The sequence below is a fragment of the Pristiophorus japonicus genome, chromosome 16 (genome assembly GCF_044704955.1).
Source record: "Pristiophorus japonicus isolate sPriJap1 chromosome 16, sPriJap1.hap1, whole genome shotgun sequence".
Taxonomy (NCBI): Eukaryota; Metazoa; Chordata; class Chondrichthyes; family Pristiophoridae; genus Pristiophorus; species Pristiophorus japonicus.
In genome coordinates, this window is record NC_091992.1 from 32,775,852 (window position 1) to 32,793,596 (window position 17,745).

General features: G+C 44.7%; 1 protein-coding gene across 3 annotated transcripts in view; it reads left to right on the forward strand.

Annotated features, from left to right (window-relative positions):
- The window catches only part of asl (argininosuccinate lyase), a 47,177-nt gene that overhangs the window by 8,824 nt on the left and 20,608 nt on the right, over window positions 1-17,745 (forward strand). For all 3 annotated transcript variants that reach the window (XM_070857203.1, XM_070857202.1, XM_070857201.1), the window contains 8 exons: window positions 874-971; window positions 2,480-2,557; window positions 3,715-3,792; window positions 5,375-5,427; window positions 9,876-9,938; window positions 13,507-13,621; window positions 14,730-14,814; window positions 15,909-15,968. In XM_070857203.1, the coding sequence (XP_070713304.1) occupies window positions 874-971; window positions 2,480-2,557; window positions 3,715-3,792; window positions 5,375-5,427; window positions 9,876-9,938; window positions 13,507-13,621; window positions 14,730-14,814; window positions 15,909-15,968 (630 nt within the window). The remainder of the gene's footprint in view (window positions 1-873; window positions 972-2,479; window positions 2,558-3,714; window positions 3,793-5,374; window positions 5,428-9,875; window positions 9,939-13,506; window positions 13,622-14,729; window positions 14,815-15,908; window positions 15,969-17,745) is intronic.

Here is a 17,745-nt window from a genome sequence, read left to right on the forward strand (position 1 = left end):
TGAATTGGATTTGTGTTAGAATCATAAAATCTTACAGCACACAAGGAGGCCATTCGGGCCATTGTGCTTGCTCTTTGAAAGAGCAATCCAATTAGTTCCACTCCCTCACTCTCTTTTTCTCAGCCCTGCAAATGTTTCCTTTTCAAGTATTTATCCAATTGCTTTTATCTAAGTTATTATTAAATCTGCTTCCACCATCCTTTCTGGCAATGCATTACAGATTATAATAACTTCATTATTTTATTATAGTCTCCTCATTTCTCCCCCCCCCCCCCCCCCACCCCCTCTGTTTTTTTTGCTAATTATCTTAAATCTATGTCCTCTGGTTACCAATCCACACACCAGTAGAAACAGTTTTCCTTATTTATTCTATCTAAACCCTTAATGTTTTTGAATGCCTCTATCAAATCTCACCTTAACCTCTGTTCTAAAGAGAACAATCCCAGCTTCTCCAGTCTCTCCTAACTGAAATCCTTAATCCCTGGTATCAATCTGGTAAATCTGCTCAGTTTGTATAGCTCAGCTACTGAGTCTTAATTACCTCAGTCATTGAGAGAAAGGCCCAAGAATGATGTCTGGTTTGGTCACCATCAGATGAATTGACAAATACAAGCTTCAGTTAATACTTCTCAAGTGCAGTGCAGCTTCACTAGTCAAATGTCAATCCCAAGTTGATATGGGACCCGTGCCCTTTTTGAAAAGAATGGGCACCACTTGTTTCTGTAGCTGATCCCAAAGGCCAGCAGTTGTTCAGTGTTTGCGGCGATAGATGGTTGTTCGTGTGCCAGTGTATAGGGATGCTGCACTGTTTGTCGACAGTTGCCATTGCACTGTAAGCTGTACATGACTCTGAATACAATGATCTTTTGATAGGTGGTAACTGATATGAGAATATGGCTGCGAGATGAAATCTCCGTTCTGATGGGCCATTTGCAGCAACTGATTAAAACGATGGTTGAGAGGGCTGCTGTGTAAGTTCCTTATTCTGTACTTCGTTGTTTTTACAGAGCGTCTGAAGACCCTCAGAAGACATTTATGTTACATTATGTGGCTGTAACTGCATAAGCTGAGTTGAGCAGAATCTCAGTGGGGAATGTATCAGGAATCTAAGTAAAAATTTGGGCCTAGCCTGTTGTGATTCTGTCTGCATGTTGAAGCTTCACCTGCAGTATCATAAATCCCTCACAATATACGGCACTGGTATAGCCAGTTTAATCATTGTCACCATTTGCTTTTTAACTTTTTTCTCTTTCACTTGCCTCCCCACCTCCTGCGATGTAGGTGTTGACCTCATGCTGGAGTACGGCTGCACGGGTGTAGACAGCCGTCTAGTACTTCTCCCAAGTGAGCATTCTTCCAGACAATTGCTGTGTGGAGGCTGTTTGACCATGGGAAGGGATTTACCATTGAGAAAACTTTACAGCATGCCCCATTCCAGTCCTCACCACATGTCCGTATTCATGTACTTTCCTGCAGGGGTTACTTACTTTGGTCAGCAGAATCAAGGGTCATCTCTTTTTTGCCCTTTTCCTTCCGTTTTACCTAAAATAAAAACTGTTCCAGCACCATATTGCCCCTCGCATCAGCTCAACAGTCTGAATGTCAGCAGGCTATATTTCCGGGGATGGGGAAGGTGCATCAAAGCCAATCCCAATCTTGCCTTCGCTCAGCAACTATATCAGAAGTCCCAAAGCGTTTTACAGCCAATGAATACTTGTGTTGCATTCTTGGTGGAGGAGCAGCGAGAGATCGTGGCGGAGGTGCAGCAAATGAGGGTACGGGGCCCAGAAAAGCCGAGGGCCCAGGGGAAGCACGGGCCAGCCCACACTGCGATTATGTGTGCGCACTAGGTCTGTGCAGCAGAGCTGGTCTCCAGTCATCCTGGTTAACCCTTGCCACTGGATAAAGGCCGAGCTCCGTCAAGCCCATTTGATGGCTGATGTGCAACGGTCACCACATGTTTAAAAAAAAAATCCACCCCTTCAATTGGAGTTCAGGACCTGGAATATTGGGTCCTTCATTGAAACATCGGTAAACCCATGTGGAAGCAAGTCATCCTCGTTCGAGGGACCGCCTATTATCATGATGATACGCGTGATTTCTACCAGAGGTCGTTGGATAATGATATGTAGTGCGATCACTGATTTTTTAAAATTTCCTTCGCCCCCTTTCTTAAAACTCACTGCTTTAAAAAGCTGAGCCATCGAATGAAACATTATATTACTATTAAGGAACTTAAGTAAGCTTAGATAAAGTAAAGCTCATTCAGCCCGTCATGCTTGTCCCGTCCGCAGTCTGTGCATAACTACCTCACTCATAGACTTTCTGCTCAATCCAGTTCCTTTTTAAGAGGTATCAATTGACCCAGAATGAACTACTATTTCTGATAGTCTGTTTCACAAACGTGTGATTCTGTTCCTACATTGTTAGAATACTTTCTGTTCTGCGAGATAATAACTAAGTATCCTTTGTTCTTTAGGGAGATTGATCTCCTTTTTCCAGGATATACTCATATGCAGAGAGCCCAGCCGATCCGATGGAGTCACTGGATTTTGAGGTGATCACTCTTTTTGTTGCTGTTAGAGTAACTATCTGACAAATGGAGGATACGTTGTGACCGGTAACATTTATCAGGTCCGTAGATATATTTGCCAACACGGATAAAAATAGATATAATTTTACCACCACTGTGTGATGCATTCGCGCTGCTAAATCTAATTTTCAAATGACTGTAATGTCATGGGTTCTGTTCCGAAGGTTTGCAAAGAAATAGCTGGAGTTACGCTTAAGGTTTTAAATTGACGGGTGAAATTCCCAGTGATTTGAACCATAAGACGTCGGAGGATGATATTTCGGAATAATTAAAGTCCGTTTTCATTTCCAATTTGAAAACTGGGATTTTTGGGGGGGTTTATTTTCAGTGTTAAAGGGAGCAAATCAGATAGTGGGAAATTGGATCTAAAAAATCTGGATAAATTCAAAGGAAAAGCTGGAAGAAAACATTAATTTTTTTTACATGCTAACTCGAAAACAAGCAACATAAAATGCATCATCATGCTAAATGACAAAGTTGGAATTATTTAGTTTACAAGACACCACTTTTATGGGGCTCACTATCAGACTCTCGCTTGAACTCTAGTTAGTTTTAGTTTGTAATGTAAAGTTAAATTGAAGAATCCATTTTTATGGCTGTACCTCTAGCCACTCACCTGCCATTCACTGTTCTGGTATAATAATAAAAATGGTTGGAGATTATGCAGAAGCAGTTGTAATCTTGCTTTTAGTACACTTAGTGCAAGAAGTGCCGCATTCACCTTTTGATTGAATCGCTGAACTGAGGCTCTGCCAGTCTAGGTGGATATAAAAGATCTCGTGGCGCTATTCAAAGGGAGTTCTTTCAGTGTACTGCCCAATATTAATTTCTCAAGCAACACTGCCAAAACTGGATTATCGGATCACAACAGTGATCACACTTCAAAAGTAATCCATTGGTTGCAAAGTGCTGTGGGGCATCTGAAGATTTTAAAGGTATTCCATCAAAGTAACTTTTAATTAAACTCCAAAATGTTACCCCTCTCAGATAAAAGTGGTGAAAGGTTATCTTTTGGAAAATCATGAATGTGAATGAACTATGTTGTTGATTACAGTACTGCAAGAGGTTCATTTATTTCTGCATTTAGTTCAAAGAACATACATGTTTGTTCTGTATTATAGCCATGCTGTGGCCTTGTTTCGTGATGCTGAGCGGCTGGATGAAATTAAGAAACGAACCAATGTGCTGCCGTTGGGAAGGTACCATATCTTTTTTATATATATATCCAGTGCCATTTAGAGGACACTAATGAATAGAAGTACTGGTTTGTGTTAAATCTGATTTATTTTGTCATATTGGGTTGTAAAATAGCTATTTCTCCTGGACTAAATAGACTATTTTAGATATGAAGAAAGATTGGATAGGCTAGGGGTTTTTTTTGGCACAGAGGTCTGAATGACCTTCCGTGCTGTAACTTTCTATGATTCTATGTATGATTAGCTGCTCCATTGCTTTGTCACATCTAGCCACCTCATTTACAGTACCTGACCATGCCAGAGCTTGGCTAAAGACCAGGGCCAGATATCAAACAATCAGTTTTCTTTTTTGAGTATCATGATACACAGATGTATCAAACACAAAACACAAAACCGTCAGGTTTGGTGCAAACCTGCCACTGCCCTGCCCTCAGTTACTGTGAACTTGACGTGTAGAATTAGAACTCCATGCATCAAAAACTAGGAGCTTAGTCTCCCGCTCCCAACCACCCAAACTAAGGCTGGGAATTAACCATCGTGATGCCACCAGGGGTTGATGTCCTATCCTATCGCACCAAACCATTTTTTCTAAAACTACCTTTGTTGCTCTGACCTTGGAAGGGAGCTCGGACACTCGAATCTGCCATTGAAAGCACAGGAATCTTTGCCTCACTGTAAATTTTTATATAAAAACATGCCATTGAACACGAAATGTGGATAACGGTGGTGGTTTTGTAACTTTTGTAAATAAAAGTGGCCCCATCAGATAATGGATGGTAGCATTTGATTCAGTACTCTTTGCTAATAGAGGCCTAGCTATTTATTTATCTATCTATTTATCTCCGAATCTTCCTGAAAGCACTGACTCCTGTTGCGCTATGGTTCCACCCACACCAGCGGCCCTTCAGTGCCTTGGCCAAATGCCCATTCTTCTTGTGTGAGCCTAAACATAGTGTTTGGCTCTATCAAGCCTGATCCCGTTCACATCTAACATCTAGAAGCGTCCACTGTCCAGCGGGTATCACCAGAAATGGAAACCATTTCCCCTTTCGCTAGCTGAGGGTTGTGGGGCCAGTTGAGGCCTAACACCTTCTTAACAATAACCCCTTCCTCCCCCTGCCCTCCATATTAGAGATGCCAAGGTTAAAATCATCATCATCCTCCAGCATTTTTAGTTAGCTTTCAGTTCCATCTTGCAGCCCATTGATACCTTTGTTAGACCTGACGGCAGTATTCTGCCTATGTCATTTTCTTTAAACATAAGGCACCAGTAAATGTTTTATTTCACTGAACTGACCGAAGACCACACACGGACTGAAGACACATGACAGACTTATTATGCATTGAATGCCCCAACATTCTACCAATGAGATACCAAAGGAAATGTGCAGTTTGATGGGGAGGAAAATCATCTTGTACCTTTGCATTAATACTTTTTGTAATAAATCATAGTACTTTGTTTGGTAATTTAATGTACTGGTTCTCCCTGCTAGCAAACGAGAAAAAGTTTATATTTCAGTACTAACTGCATCATGTAGAAATGTATCACAAGCTACTCATTTAGAATTACTATTTAATTTCCTAGTGGTGCTATTGCTGGAAATCCTTTTAAGATTGACAGAGAATTCCTTCGTAAAGGTAAGTTTTTTTTTTTAATTTACAAAATTGCTCAAGTTTTTATGTTTGATTACGGCTGTGCTAATCAGTTACTGGCTAATTAGAATTGTGGAAATTTACAGCATTGAAGGAGGCCAATTGGCCCATTGTGTCTGTGCCGGTCGAAAAAGAGCTATCCAGCCAAATCCCACTTTCCAGCTATTGGTCCGTAGCCCTGTAGGTTTCATTCAAGTGCATATCCAAGTACTTTTTAAATGCAATTACAGTTTTTGCCTCTACCACCCTTTCAGGCAGCGAGTTCCAGACCCCCATCACCCTCTGGGTGAAAAAAGTTCTCCTCAACTCCTCTCTAATCCAGTTATCAATTACACGTTGAACCTCCCTTATCCAGGACACTCTTATTCGGCACCACCCCTCGTCCGTCACCATTCCCGGAAGCTCCGACATGAACAAATTGAAGTTCTTCCTCGCTGCCGACACCCACAATTGCTGGTCTGACCCCGCGATCCCCGGCACCCTCCCCTTCCCCCCCCCCGGTTCCCCTCGCTTTCTCTGCCGCACTCCCAGCCCCAAGCCAGCCAGCCCCAATATCCCTTTGCTCAGTACCTGTACCATCCAATTTAACAGGACCGCCCTCGTCCGGCAAATTCCCTTATCGGCACAGGCTAAGCGCCCAGGGTGGCAGATAAGAGAGGTTTAACCTGTACTTTAAATCTATGCCCCCTGCTTATTGACCTCTCTGCTAGGGGAAATAGGTCCTTCCAATTCACTCGATAGAAACATAGAAACACAGGGCCCAAGTTTCGGGCCATGCCTAGAACGACGCAGCCCCGACCTGGACGCCCTTTTTTCGCGCCACAAAGTGCGCCTAAAAAAAACTTACAGATTCTCCGGCTCCCTGCAGGTCCTCTGGCCCTCGGCGCGGCGCAGCACGAGCTGTAGGGGGCGGAGCTAGGTCCCTGCGCTGAAAACAGTGCCGGGACCTCTGCACATGCGCGCTACAGTGGGCGCGCATGTGCAGTAGCTCCAGGCGCCCAAAACTGTGTGGGAGGGGCCCGAAGCACGCAGCCCCCAGCCCTGGCCGAATGGCCTCACTGGGGCTGCGTACATAAGGCTCCTCCCACGCCCAGCTCCTACTTCCTCCCGATCCATGCTCCCCCCCCACCCCGCCACCGGACCGGACCCACGCTCCCCCCCCCCCCCCCACACGATCTGACCTCCCTCTCCCTCCCTCCCCCCCACCCCCCCCCCCCCCGACCCGAACCAAACCGACCTCCCTCCCACCATCCCCCGGACCCGACCCGACCCGCGCTCCCCCCAACCCAGCTCGCGCTCCCGACCCCGGACCCGACCCGACCCAACCCAACGCCACCTACCTGTAAATCTGATGCTGGGGATGGGCCCTGCCCAAAGTCTTGGGCCCGGCCCGTTCAGCCCCCCCCTTCTCTTTCCCCCCTCTCTTCTCCTTTCCCCCCCTCTCTTCTCCTTTCCCCCCCTCCTTCTCCTTTCCCCCCCTCCTTCTCCTTTCCCCCCCCTCCTTCTCCTTTCCCCCCCCTCCTTCTCCTTTCCCCCCCTCCTTCTCCTTTCCCCCCCCTCCTTCTCCTTTCCCCCCCCTCCTTCTCCTTTCCCCCCCTCCTTCTCCTTTCCCCCCCTCCTTCTCCTTTCCCCCCCTCCTTCTCCTTTCCCCCCCTCCTTCTCCTTTCCCCCCCTCCTTCTCCTTCCCCCCCCTCCTTCTCCTTCCCCCCCCTCCTTCTCCTTTCCCCCCCCTCCTTCTCCTTTCCCCCCCCTCCTTCTCCTTTCCCCCCCCCCTTCTCCTTTTCCCCCCCTCCTTCTCCTTTTTCCCCCCTCCTTCTCCTTTTCCCCCCCTCCTTCTCCTTTTCCCCCCCCTCCTTCTCCTTTTCCCCCCCTCCTTCTCCTTTTCCCCCCCTCCTTCTCCTTTTCCCCCCCTCCTTCTCCTTTTCCCCCCCTCCTTCTCCTTTTCCCCCCTCCTTCTCCTTTTCCCCCCTCCTTCTCCTTTTCCCCCCCTCCTTCTCCTTTTCCCCCCCTCCTTCTCCTTTTCCCCCCCTCCTTCTCCTTTTCCCCCCCTCCTTCTCCTTTCCCCCCCCCTCCTTCTCCTTTTTCCCCCTCTCCTTCTCCTTTTTCCCCCCTCCTTCTCCTTTTCCCCCCCCTCCTTCTCCTTTCCCCCCCCTCCTTCTCCTTTTTCCCCCCTCCTTCTCCTTTTTCCCCCCCTCCTTCTCCTTTTCCCCCCCTCCTTCTCCTTTTCCCCCCCTCCTTCTCCTTTTTCCCCCCTCCTTCTCCTTTTTCCCCCCTCCTTCTCCTTTTCCCCCCCTCCTTCTCCTTTTCCCCCCCTCCTTCTCCTTTTCCCCCCCTCCTTCTCCTTTTCCCCCCCTCCTTCTCCTTTTCCCCCCCTCCTTCTCCTTTTCCCCCCCTCCTTCTCCTTTTTCCCCCCTCCTTCTCCTTTTTCCCCCCTCCTTCTCCTTTTTCCCCCCTCCTTCTCCTTTTTCCCCCCTCCTTCTCCTTTTTCCCCCCTCCTTCTCCTTTTTCCCCCCTCCTTCTCCTTTTTCCCCCCTCCTTCTCCTTTTCTCCCCCCTCCTTCTCCTTTTCTCTCCCCTCCTTCTCCTTTTCTCTCCCCTCCTTCTCCTTTTCTCTCCCCTCCTTCTCCTTTTCTCTCCCCTCCTTCTCCTTTTCTCTCTCCTTCCCTCCCCCTCTGCCTCCCTCCCTCTCCTCCCGCACCTTATCGAATGCCTTTTGGAAATCTAAATACACCACATCCATCAGTACACCTCTATCCACCATGCTCGTTATATCCTCAAAGAATTCCAGTAAGTTAGTTACACATGATTTCCCCTTCATGAATCCATGCTGCGTCTGCTTGATTGTACTATTCCTATCTAGATGTCCCGCTATTTCTTCCTTAATGATAGCTTCAAGCATTTTCCCCACTACAGATGTTAAACTAACCTGCCTTTTGTCTGCCCCCCTTTTTAAACAGAGGCGTTACATTAGCTGCTTTCCAATCCGATGGCACCTCCCCAGAGTCCAGAGAATTTTGATAGATTATAACGAATGCATCTGCTATAACTTCCGCCATGTCTTTTAATATCCTGGGATGTATTTCATCAGGCCCTTCATAATTTTACACACCTCAATTAAATTTCCCCTCAGCCTCCTCTGTTCCAAAGAAAACAACCCTAGCCTATCTAATCTTTCCTCATAGCTGAAATGTTCCAGTCCAGGGAACATCCTCATAAATCTCCACTGTACCCTCTCTAGTGCAATCATATTTTTCCTGTAATGAGATGACTAGAATTGTACACAGTACTCTAACTGTGGCCTAACGAGTGTTATCTGCAGCTCTAGCATAACCTCCCTGCTCTTGTATTCTATGCCTCGGCTAATAACGGAAAGTATCCCATATGCCTTTTTAACCACCTCATCGACCTGGTCTGCTACCTTCAGGGATCTGTGGGCATGCACTCCTAGGACCCTCTGTTCCTCTACACATCTCAGTGTCCTACCATTTATTGTGTATTTCCTTGCCTTGTTAGCCCTCCCAAAATGCATTATCTCACACTTCTCTGGATTGAATTCCATCTGCCACTGTTCTGCTCACCTGACCAATCCATTGATATCTTCCTGCAGTCTATAGCGTTCTTCCTCACTATTAACCACATGGCCAATTTTTGTATCATCTGCAAACTTCTTAATGACTCCTACTTCTTAAACATGCCCCCTAAAAATGGCACCACAGTGGGGCTCATCCGGAATTGAGTAAAGTTAGAAGATTAATTACTTTTATTTTTCCTTATCATATTTTTGGATCCATGAAAATTGTTGGCATTCCTAATTGACTTTAATGCAACCTAAAATATTCCGGAATGTTCTGTGTCGGAAATACAACTTCAAGAATAACTCTGGCTGGAAGATGATTTGAGTGCTTTCAGCTGTTGGTTGCCTAAGATGCTTAGGGGCCAACCCACACTATGATATGTGTGCGCACTAGGTCCATGCAGCAGAGCAGGTCTCCACTCGCCCTGGTTAATCCTTGCCACTGGACCAAGACCTAGCTCTGTCAAGCCCGTGTGGTGGCTGGCGTGCAACGGACACCACACGTTAAAAAAATCCACGCACAGGCATCTTCCACCCTTCAACATGTAGTTCGGGACCTGGAATTTTAGGTCCTTCATTGAAACACCTGTGAACTCATCCCTTTTTGTGTGGAAGCAAGTCATCCTCGATTCGAGGGACCGCCTAAGAGAGAAGAGGAGAAAAAATGATTAGGGAATTGAAGAAAAATGGAGGAAATCTTACTGACAATTTTTTAAAAAGAAACCCAGTCTGCTGTATTTTCATCTAACTTCACTGGAGTTTAAATTGCTTAAAATGGGAGCTCCACCAAGTTTGTTTTTTGTCCATCGAGAATTAAACTGCATCACACTGACTGCCAAACTGCTTGTTTGACTTTTCAGAGCTGGAGTTTGATACCATTAGTTTGAACAGCATGGATGCAACCAGTGGACGAGACTTTGTTGGTAAGTACAATTCCATTCACTAAGTAAGCAATCTTTAGATGATTATATGGAGAGTAAACACAGATTGTTCAAATATAAATGGTGTAACATTGGATCACCTGACCCACCAACCTAATGGAATTCTCTTAAGATTCTGCAGCTCGGTTAACACCTTAATTTAAAAATTCTCACCCTTGCGTTCAGTTCCTTCCGTGGCCCCTCTCCTCCCTATCTATCTAACCCACTCCAGTCCTACAACCCTTCTGAGATTTTTGTGCTCCTCCAATTCTGGCCTAGCGCATCCCTGATTTTCATCGCTCCACTATTGGCAGCCGTGCCTTCAGCTGCCTGGGCCCTAAACTCTGGAATTCCCTCCCCAAACCTCTATACCTATCTTTCCTTCTTTTAAGATGCTCCTTAAAATCTACCTCTTTGACCAAGCTTTTGGCCACTTATCTTAATATCTTGTTATGACACGGTCTCAAATTTTGTTTGATAATGCTCCTGAGAAGTGCCTTGTTTTACTATATTAAAGGCGCTATACAAGTAAGAGCATAAGAAGTAGGAGCAGGAGTAGGCCATTTGGCCCCTCGAGCCTGCTCTGCCATTTAATAAGATCATGGCTGATCTGATCATGGACTCCGCTCCACTTCCCTGCCCGCTACCCATAACCCTTTATTCCCTTATCGCTCAAAAATCTGTCTATCTCCGCCTTAAATATATTTAAGTTATTGTATTGAGGCATTCTCTATTCAATATGTATCTTTTGTGGTGTTGCTTATGAATAAAAACTTAAATCAGCTGGAATAAATGATCTTGCAGTTGACATTTCTGCCAAGGAATGAAATTAGATCAAAGGGGTTTGCTTGAGGGCCAGGTCGATACGAGAGGGTTCTGAGAGTCGTGTCTGATCAGATGGGGGTTCTGTCTAGAATAGGGGTTCTACCCACGAGGTGAGAAAAAAGCCAGCCAGCTAGCAAGGATGGGATGGGGACAGCACATGCACAGTTACTTTAGTGTGGTGGTCATAGCTTTTGAGTTGTTGCATATGGACAATTATCACGGTTTGCCGAATCTGCACAACAGTTCAAACATTGCGGATCAGACACGAAGGGGACCAGATCGTATTGTATAACCACTTCTGTCGGATTAGCAGGATTGCAATAACAAAGAAAGCATTAAGAGAAGCATTCAGAACGAGAAACTGAGATTAATGGTGCATTTCAAAGATTCAGTTACAAAACAAGCATTAAGAGAATGGACTGTTAAATGGGAGGAATTTCATGACAAGTTTTTCTGTACAGGGGATTATTTATATCCATGCTGATAATTCAAGAAATGAAAGGGGGTATGTGAGGATTTTTGATTAAGTTTTTGGACAGGAAGGGAAATATAGCGTCTACGTAAAAGATAAGGATATTGATGTACTGAAACCAACCAACATTATTAAATTGTTGAAACATAAGGAGAGGGAGAAACAAGTTCATGTAGTGAAGATTCTTGGAAGGTTGTTGTAGGAGGAAGAGAGAGACCGGGAGAGACATAAGCTGAGAGAAGATAAGTTTGTGTACCATGTAGAAATAATATAGATCAAAAATAGTCCTTCAACCAAAACTGTAGGACAAGGAAGCATTGGTTCAAACTAGCAAAAGGCAAATTTAGTATTGATATAAGGATGTTCTTTACACAAAATGACCAATGAAATGAACCCCTGGGTAGGACTGTGGAGGCAGAAATCCTTGAATTATTTCAGAAGTAGTTGGATGGTGGGAAAGACTGTGGGGTATTTTCTGTATGCATGACCTAAGATGGCCAAATGACCTTCATTTGTATCAATCGTATGATCTTACAAAGACCTTTGACACTGTCAACCGTGAGGGCTTATGGAACGTCATCCTCCGTTTTGGATGCCCCCAAAAGTTTGTCAACATCCTTCGCCTGCTCCACGATGACATGCAGGCCGTGATCCTTACCAGCCATTCCATTACTGACCCGATCCGCGTCCGGACCAGGGTCAAACAGGGCTGCATCATCGCACCAACCCTCTTCTCAATCTTCCTCCCGCCATGCTCCACCTCACAATCAACAAGCTCCCCGCTGGAGTGAAACTAAACTACAGAACCAGTGGGAAGCTGTTTAACCTACGCCGCCTCCAGACCAGGTCCAAAATCACCCCAACCTCTGTCGTTGAGCTGCAGTTCGCGGACGACGCCTGCGTCTGTGCACATTCTGAGGCTGAACTCCAGGATATAGTCGATGTAGTCACCGAGGCATATGAAAGCATGGGCCTTGCGCTTAACATCTGTAAGACAAAGGTCCTCCACCAGCCTGTCCTCGTTGCACAGCACTGCCCACCCCCCCCCCCCCCCCCCCCCAGTCATCAAGATTCATGGCGTGTCCCTCGATAACATGGACCATTTCCCATATCTCGGGAGCCTTTTATCAACAAAGGCAAACATTGATGCGGAGATTCAACATTGCCTCCAGTGCACCAGTGCAGCCTTTGGCTGCCTGAGGAAAAGAGTGTTCGAAGACCAGGCTCTTAAATCTACCACCAAACTCATGGTCTGCAGGGCTGTAGTAATACCCGCCCGCCTATATGGATCAGAGGCATGGACGATGCACAGAAAACACCAAGTCACTGGAGACATATCACCAACGATGTCGCCGCAAGATCTTGCAAATCCCCTGGGAGGACAGGTGCACCAAAATCCGTGTCCTCGCCCAGGCTAACATCCCCAGCATTGAAGCACTGACCACACTCGATCAGCTTCGTTGGGCAGGCCACATGGTTCGCATGCCAGACACGAGGCTCTCTAAGCAATTGGTCTATGTGGAGCTCCTTCACGGCAAATGAGCCAAAGGTGGGCAGCGGAAACATTACAAGGACATCCTCAAAGCCTCCCTGATAAAGTGCGACATCCCCACTGACACCTGGGAGCCCCTGGCCGAAGACCGCCCTAGGTGGAGAAAGTGCATCCGGGAGGGTGTTGAGCACTTCGAATCTCAACGCCGCGAGCGTGAAGAGGTCAGTTGCAGGCCGTGGAAGGAGCGCGCGGCAAATCAGTCCCACCCACCCCTTCCCCCGACGAATGTCTGTCCTACCTGTGACAGGGTCTGTGGCTCTCGCATTGGACTGTTCAGCCACCAAAGAACTCACTTTCGGAGTGGAACAAGTCTTTCTCGATTCTGAGGGACTGCCTATGATGACGGTGATGATGGATGTGACCTGTAATGAAACCTTGCTTATTTGCATTCGGCTGCAAGTCAAAAACACAAAATGCTCAACATGGGATTAGGCTGCATCTCTTCTCATGACAGATGCTGCCTGACCTGCTGAGTGTTTCCAGCATTTTCTGTATTCATTTCAGATTTCCAGCATCTTTAATATTTGACGCTTGTTCTGCTGTGATGTTTATTTCCTTTTTTTTTGCTACAGGAGGAGCTGATGGAATTCTGCAAGGTCTCTGAAACCAAATGAATTGCAGTTCTAAGATACATGTGTGGGGGTGTATTTTACTTGTACTAAGAAACACCACAATTGTTTCCATAGGTTATGTGCTTAACATTTCTCTCTGATTTATTAAAGCTGAGATCCTGTTCTGGTGCTCCCTGTGTCAGATACACCTGAGTAAGATATCTGAGGATATAATCATTTACAGCACCAAGGAATTTGGATTTGTAACCCTGTCTGATGCCTACAGGTAATTCAATATTCATTAATTTAGATGTATTGGAGCCATGGCCAAAGAGTGATGTATTATTTATTTGGGTTAAGTATACGTTTTATCTAGAATTAAATGTATACATTTTCCGGGGGTTGCAGTTGACAGTTGAAAAATGATAACCACGGCTTATATGAAGAAGCCTAGACAACGTGTAACCAGAAATATATCCAAAAATACCAACATGTCCATCTTGGCCATGATGCTCTTTGGGCGGATCGTTCGAGATAGATGTGTTGGTTGCCTTTTTTTAATGATATAATTCCTTTATGGATAGATGTTTTGTAACAACAATGGGATTTCTGCTGTGAAATCTTGAGGCTTTTGGTTTGAGCGTAGATGTTTATCTTCCTGTGAGGTCAGTTGTTGTTATATGCATGTAGGAAATTGTAACTTTAGATAGATGATAAGTGGAAAAAGTAGAGGTAATTACCTTAACTTTTTTTTTAAAAGTCACCCAGGTCAGCTCAGCAGGTACATTGCTAAGTTACTGTTCAGACTGTTGATAAGGAGACCTGAGCTTAAATCTTTCAACTGATATTTGGACTTTAATCTCATTTATATTCCATATACTTTAGAGTTGATCACTGATGCAGCCAAGAGCAAACACCTGATGTGAATATTGTGACACCCCTGTTGTTGGGTCATATATGCCACCAAAATAGACCATTTCAGCTATGGCTGCCGGCAGGCTGAGCGGCCAAAATCGTTGCGCCCTCAAAGTTGTTATAAAGTCAGTCTGACAGCTGTAGAAACTGTCGTGTTTATATTTGAGGAAAGTTTCCACAGCTGTGGTAGTGACATTTGGAGAACTGATTCCTCAAGTAGTTGCCCAACATAAATGTACCTTAAGCGGAAGTTGCACTTGCTTGTTACGGTTAATGGTGAAAGGAAGTGGAACTGTCTGAAAGGCTGCCATCACTCCGTGCCTGCAGACTACTTTGTCCACTTCCATTTCGAGGAGCATTATTTATGTGTGTGTGTGTGTGTGTGTGTGTGTGTGGGTGGGGTAAGAGAACAACTGCTACGCACATACAATAGACCATTTAGATGTTTGATTGTGCTCAGAGTTTCCTTGTTCTTTCAGCACGGGGAGTAGCCTGATGCCCCAGAAGAAGAATGCAGACAGTTTGGAGCTGATTCGAGGCAAGGCAGGCCGAGTGTTTGGGCGGGTAAGGATATCGTGTGACCGTGTAATTGAAGAATCACATCAGTTCAGCTGTTCCCTCATTCGAACTCTCTGATTATTTATAACTGGGACACACATTTTGAATGTCAATGAATGAGTCCAAATACAGTCACATTTAAACTATTGATTCGTATTTGTGTGTTTCCTCATGAAAGAAAATGTCCCAATTTCAAAAGTGCATTTTTTTTTGAGGGGGAAACAAAGGAAGCAACCTCATATGTCGCCAAGATATTGAGAAATTAAGACACGTTTCCAGAATTGTGTGGCGGTTTATGCAACATTTGACCTGGGAGCGTTTGATGTTTCCACACACGTACTACAAAGTGCAAAATATGCATGACTCGGCACTGTTATATCTCAGCTTTTGTATGTATGCATGTGTACTCGCTCACTTATTCCCATTAAAACTAGAATTCAGAAACAAGTCCCAGTGCAAAAATTAGATTTCCGCTGTAATTCCTAATTTGCAATTCCTCACTGTCAACTTATTCTACCTGGAAATAGATTTTTTTTTGACCTGCAATATTTTCCCCTCCTTTTGCTGGAGTTGAGTTTTACAGAACCTTGGCCAAGTGACCATCTTTCACAACCGTAACAAAATGAGTGTCAGCAGGCTATTCGTCCATCGAGGGCATCATGGCCGAGTCTGGTCCTTGTGTGAACTTTTCAGCTGGTGTTGTTGGAATGGCAACATAGATGTTTATCGCAGGTGTTTACCAGCCCTCCTCCCCTGATAGCGCAAGCCCCTGCCCAGGGTCACAGCGGCCAGTTGGAGATCCACGAACTGCCGAGAGAATTCCATGAATGGTTGCCTGATGCATTTGAGAATATTTTTATTCAGTTGGTTCTGAGTCGCAGAAATGTGACATTTGCTGTAAAATCCACTGCATAATTTGAAATTTCAGTGCAATTTTTTAATGATCTGGATGATATGACTTGCACACTGGTATAATTTGATACTTCGCCAGCAGCCTAGTATATGTGTGTGCCGTCAAATCACCAGATTTTGCAATGTTTGAAAGCTATTATTCCCCATTGCTATTTTTCTACTAACTTTATATTTTTTCCTTTTTACAGTGCTCTGGATTTTTAATGAATCTTAAGGGACTGCCAAGCACATACAATAAGGATTTGCAGGTATACAGGACCTGTTTGAGGATATGTGTCTCATTATACTTCAGCAGTAAAGTTTCAGTCATTCATGTCATTTTTCTTTCCCTTCCCAAAAAGATTTGGCAGTGCTTTCATATTGAAAGCGAATCTTCAGGTTTTAAAAACAATGTCTTTGAAAATGTTTTAGAAAATTGTTTAAAACTTTTTTTATAACATAAAACTATTACCACCACCACCATCCATGTAGTTGGTAGAACTGTGATGATTAGTACTTCACCCTAGTGTACAATTCATTCATTTCATTCATTTCATTGCTGTTCGTGAAATTTCTACTGCATTCATTTACATGACAACAGTGACTACACTTCAAGAGTAATTTATTGGATGTGAAGCGCCTTGGGAATGTCGTGATGTGAAAAGACACTATAAATACATTCATCCTATACATCAAAATATTTCTCCTCATTACTTGATCACCATTTTTAACAGTTCAAATGAGTTGTAGTACAAAAACTTCATAAGTCCACAATTGGACTTTTTTTAAATTCTGGTGGGGAAAAAATAGCTTATAATGTAAGCATGAGAACAGTTTTCCTGAAGTTGTAGTGACAACACTGTAAAGGAGTTGTGCAAGTTAGTTGAACCCAGTAGCCAATTTGAAAGATGGCTAAATCACTATCCTTTGTTGGAATCTGAACTTGGAATTTGGAAAGACAGCATGACACACACAGGCCAGCTTGAGATGTGTTACCAATTTCAGATCTATCTTGGACATTCTCTCGGGTTAGCCACCTCAATCTCTCCCATAAGCATCCTTTACATCCCTCACAGAAAGGAATTTACTTACACATCCCAATATCTGGACATGCAAAAGCATGGCGGCTTTAGGGCTTTAGGGATACTAAGAGGCTGCAGGGTGACTTGGACAGGTTAGGTGAGTGGGCAAATACATGGCAGATGTGGTATAATGTGGATAAATGTGAGGTTATCCACTTTGGTGGTAAAAACAGGAGGGCTGAATATTATCTGAATGGTGACAAATTGGTAAAGGGGAGGTGCAATGAGACCTGGGTGTCATGGTACATCAGTCATTGAAGGTTGGCATACAGGTGCAGCAGGTGGTGAAGAAGGCAAATGGCATGTTGGTCTTCATCATGAGAGGATTTGCGTATAGGAGCAGGGAGGTCTTACTGCAGTTGTACAGGGCGTTGGTGAGGCCACACCTTGAATATTGTGTGCAGTTTTGGTCTCCTAATCTGAGGAAGGACATTCTTGCTATTGAGGGAGTGCAGCGAAGGTTCACCAGACTGATTCCCAGGATGGTAGGACTGACATATGATGAAAGACTGGATCGACTAGGCTTATATTCACTGGAATTTAGAAGAATGAGAGGGGATCTCATAGAAACATATAAAATTCTGATGGGATTGGACAGGTTAAATGCAGGAAGAATGTTCCCGATGTTGGGGAAGTCCAGAACCAGGGGTCACAGCCTAAATATAAGGGGTAAGCCATTTAGGACCGAGATAAGGAGAAACTTCTTCACTCAGAGTTGTGGGCATGTGGAATTCTCTACCACAGAAAGTTGAGATATATTCAAAAGGGAGTTTGATGTGGCCCTCACGGCTAAAGGGATCAAGGGGTATGAGGAGAAAGCAGGAATAGGGTACTGAAATGCATGATCAGCCATGATCATATTGAATGGTGGTGCAGGCTCGAAGGGCCAAATGGCCTACTCCTGCACCTATTTTCTATGTAACAATGAGGCCTCTTTGTTATGTGAACTGGATATTGTTATTGT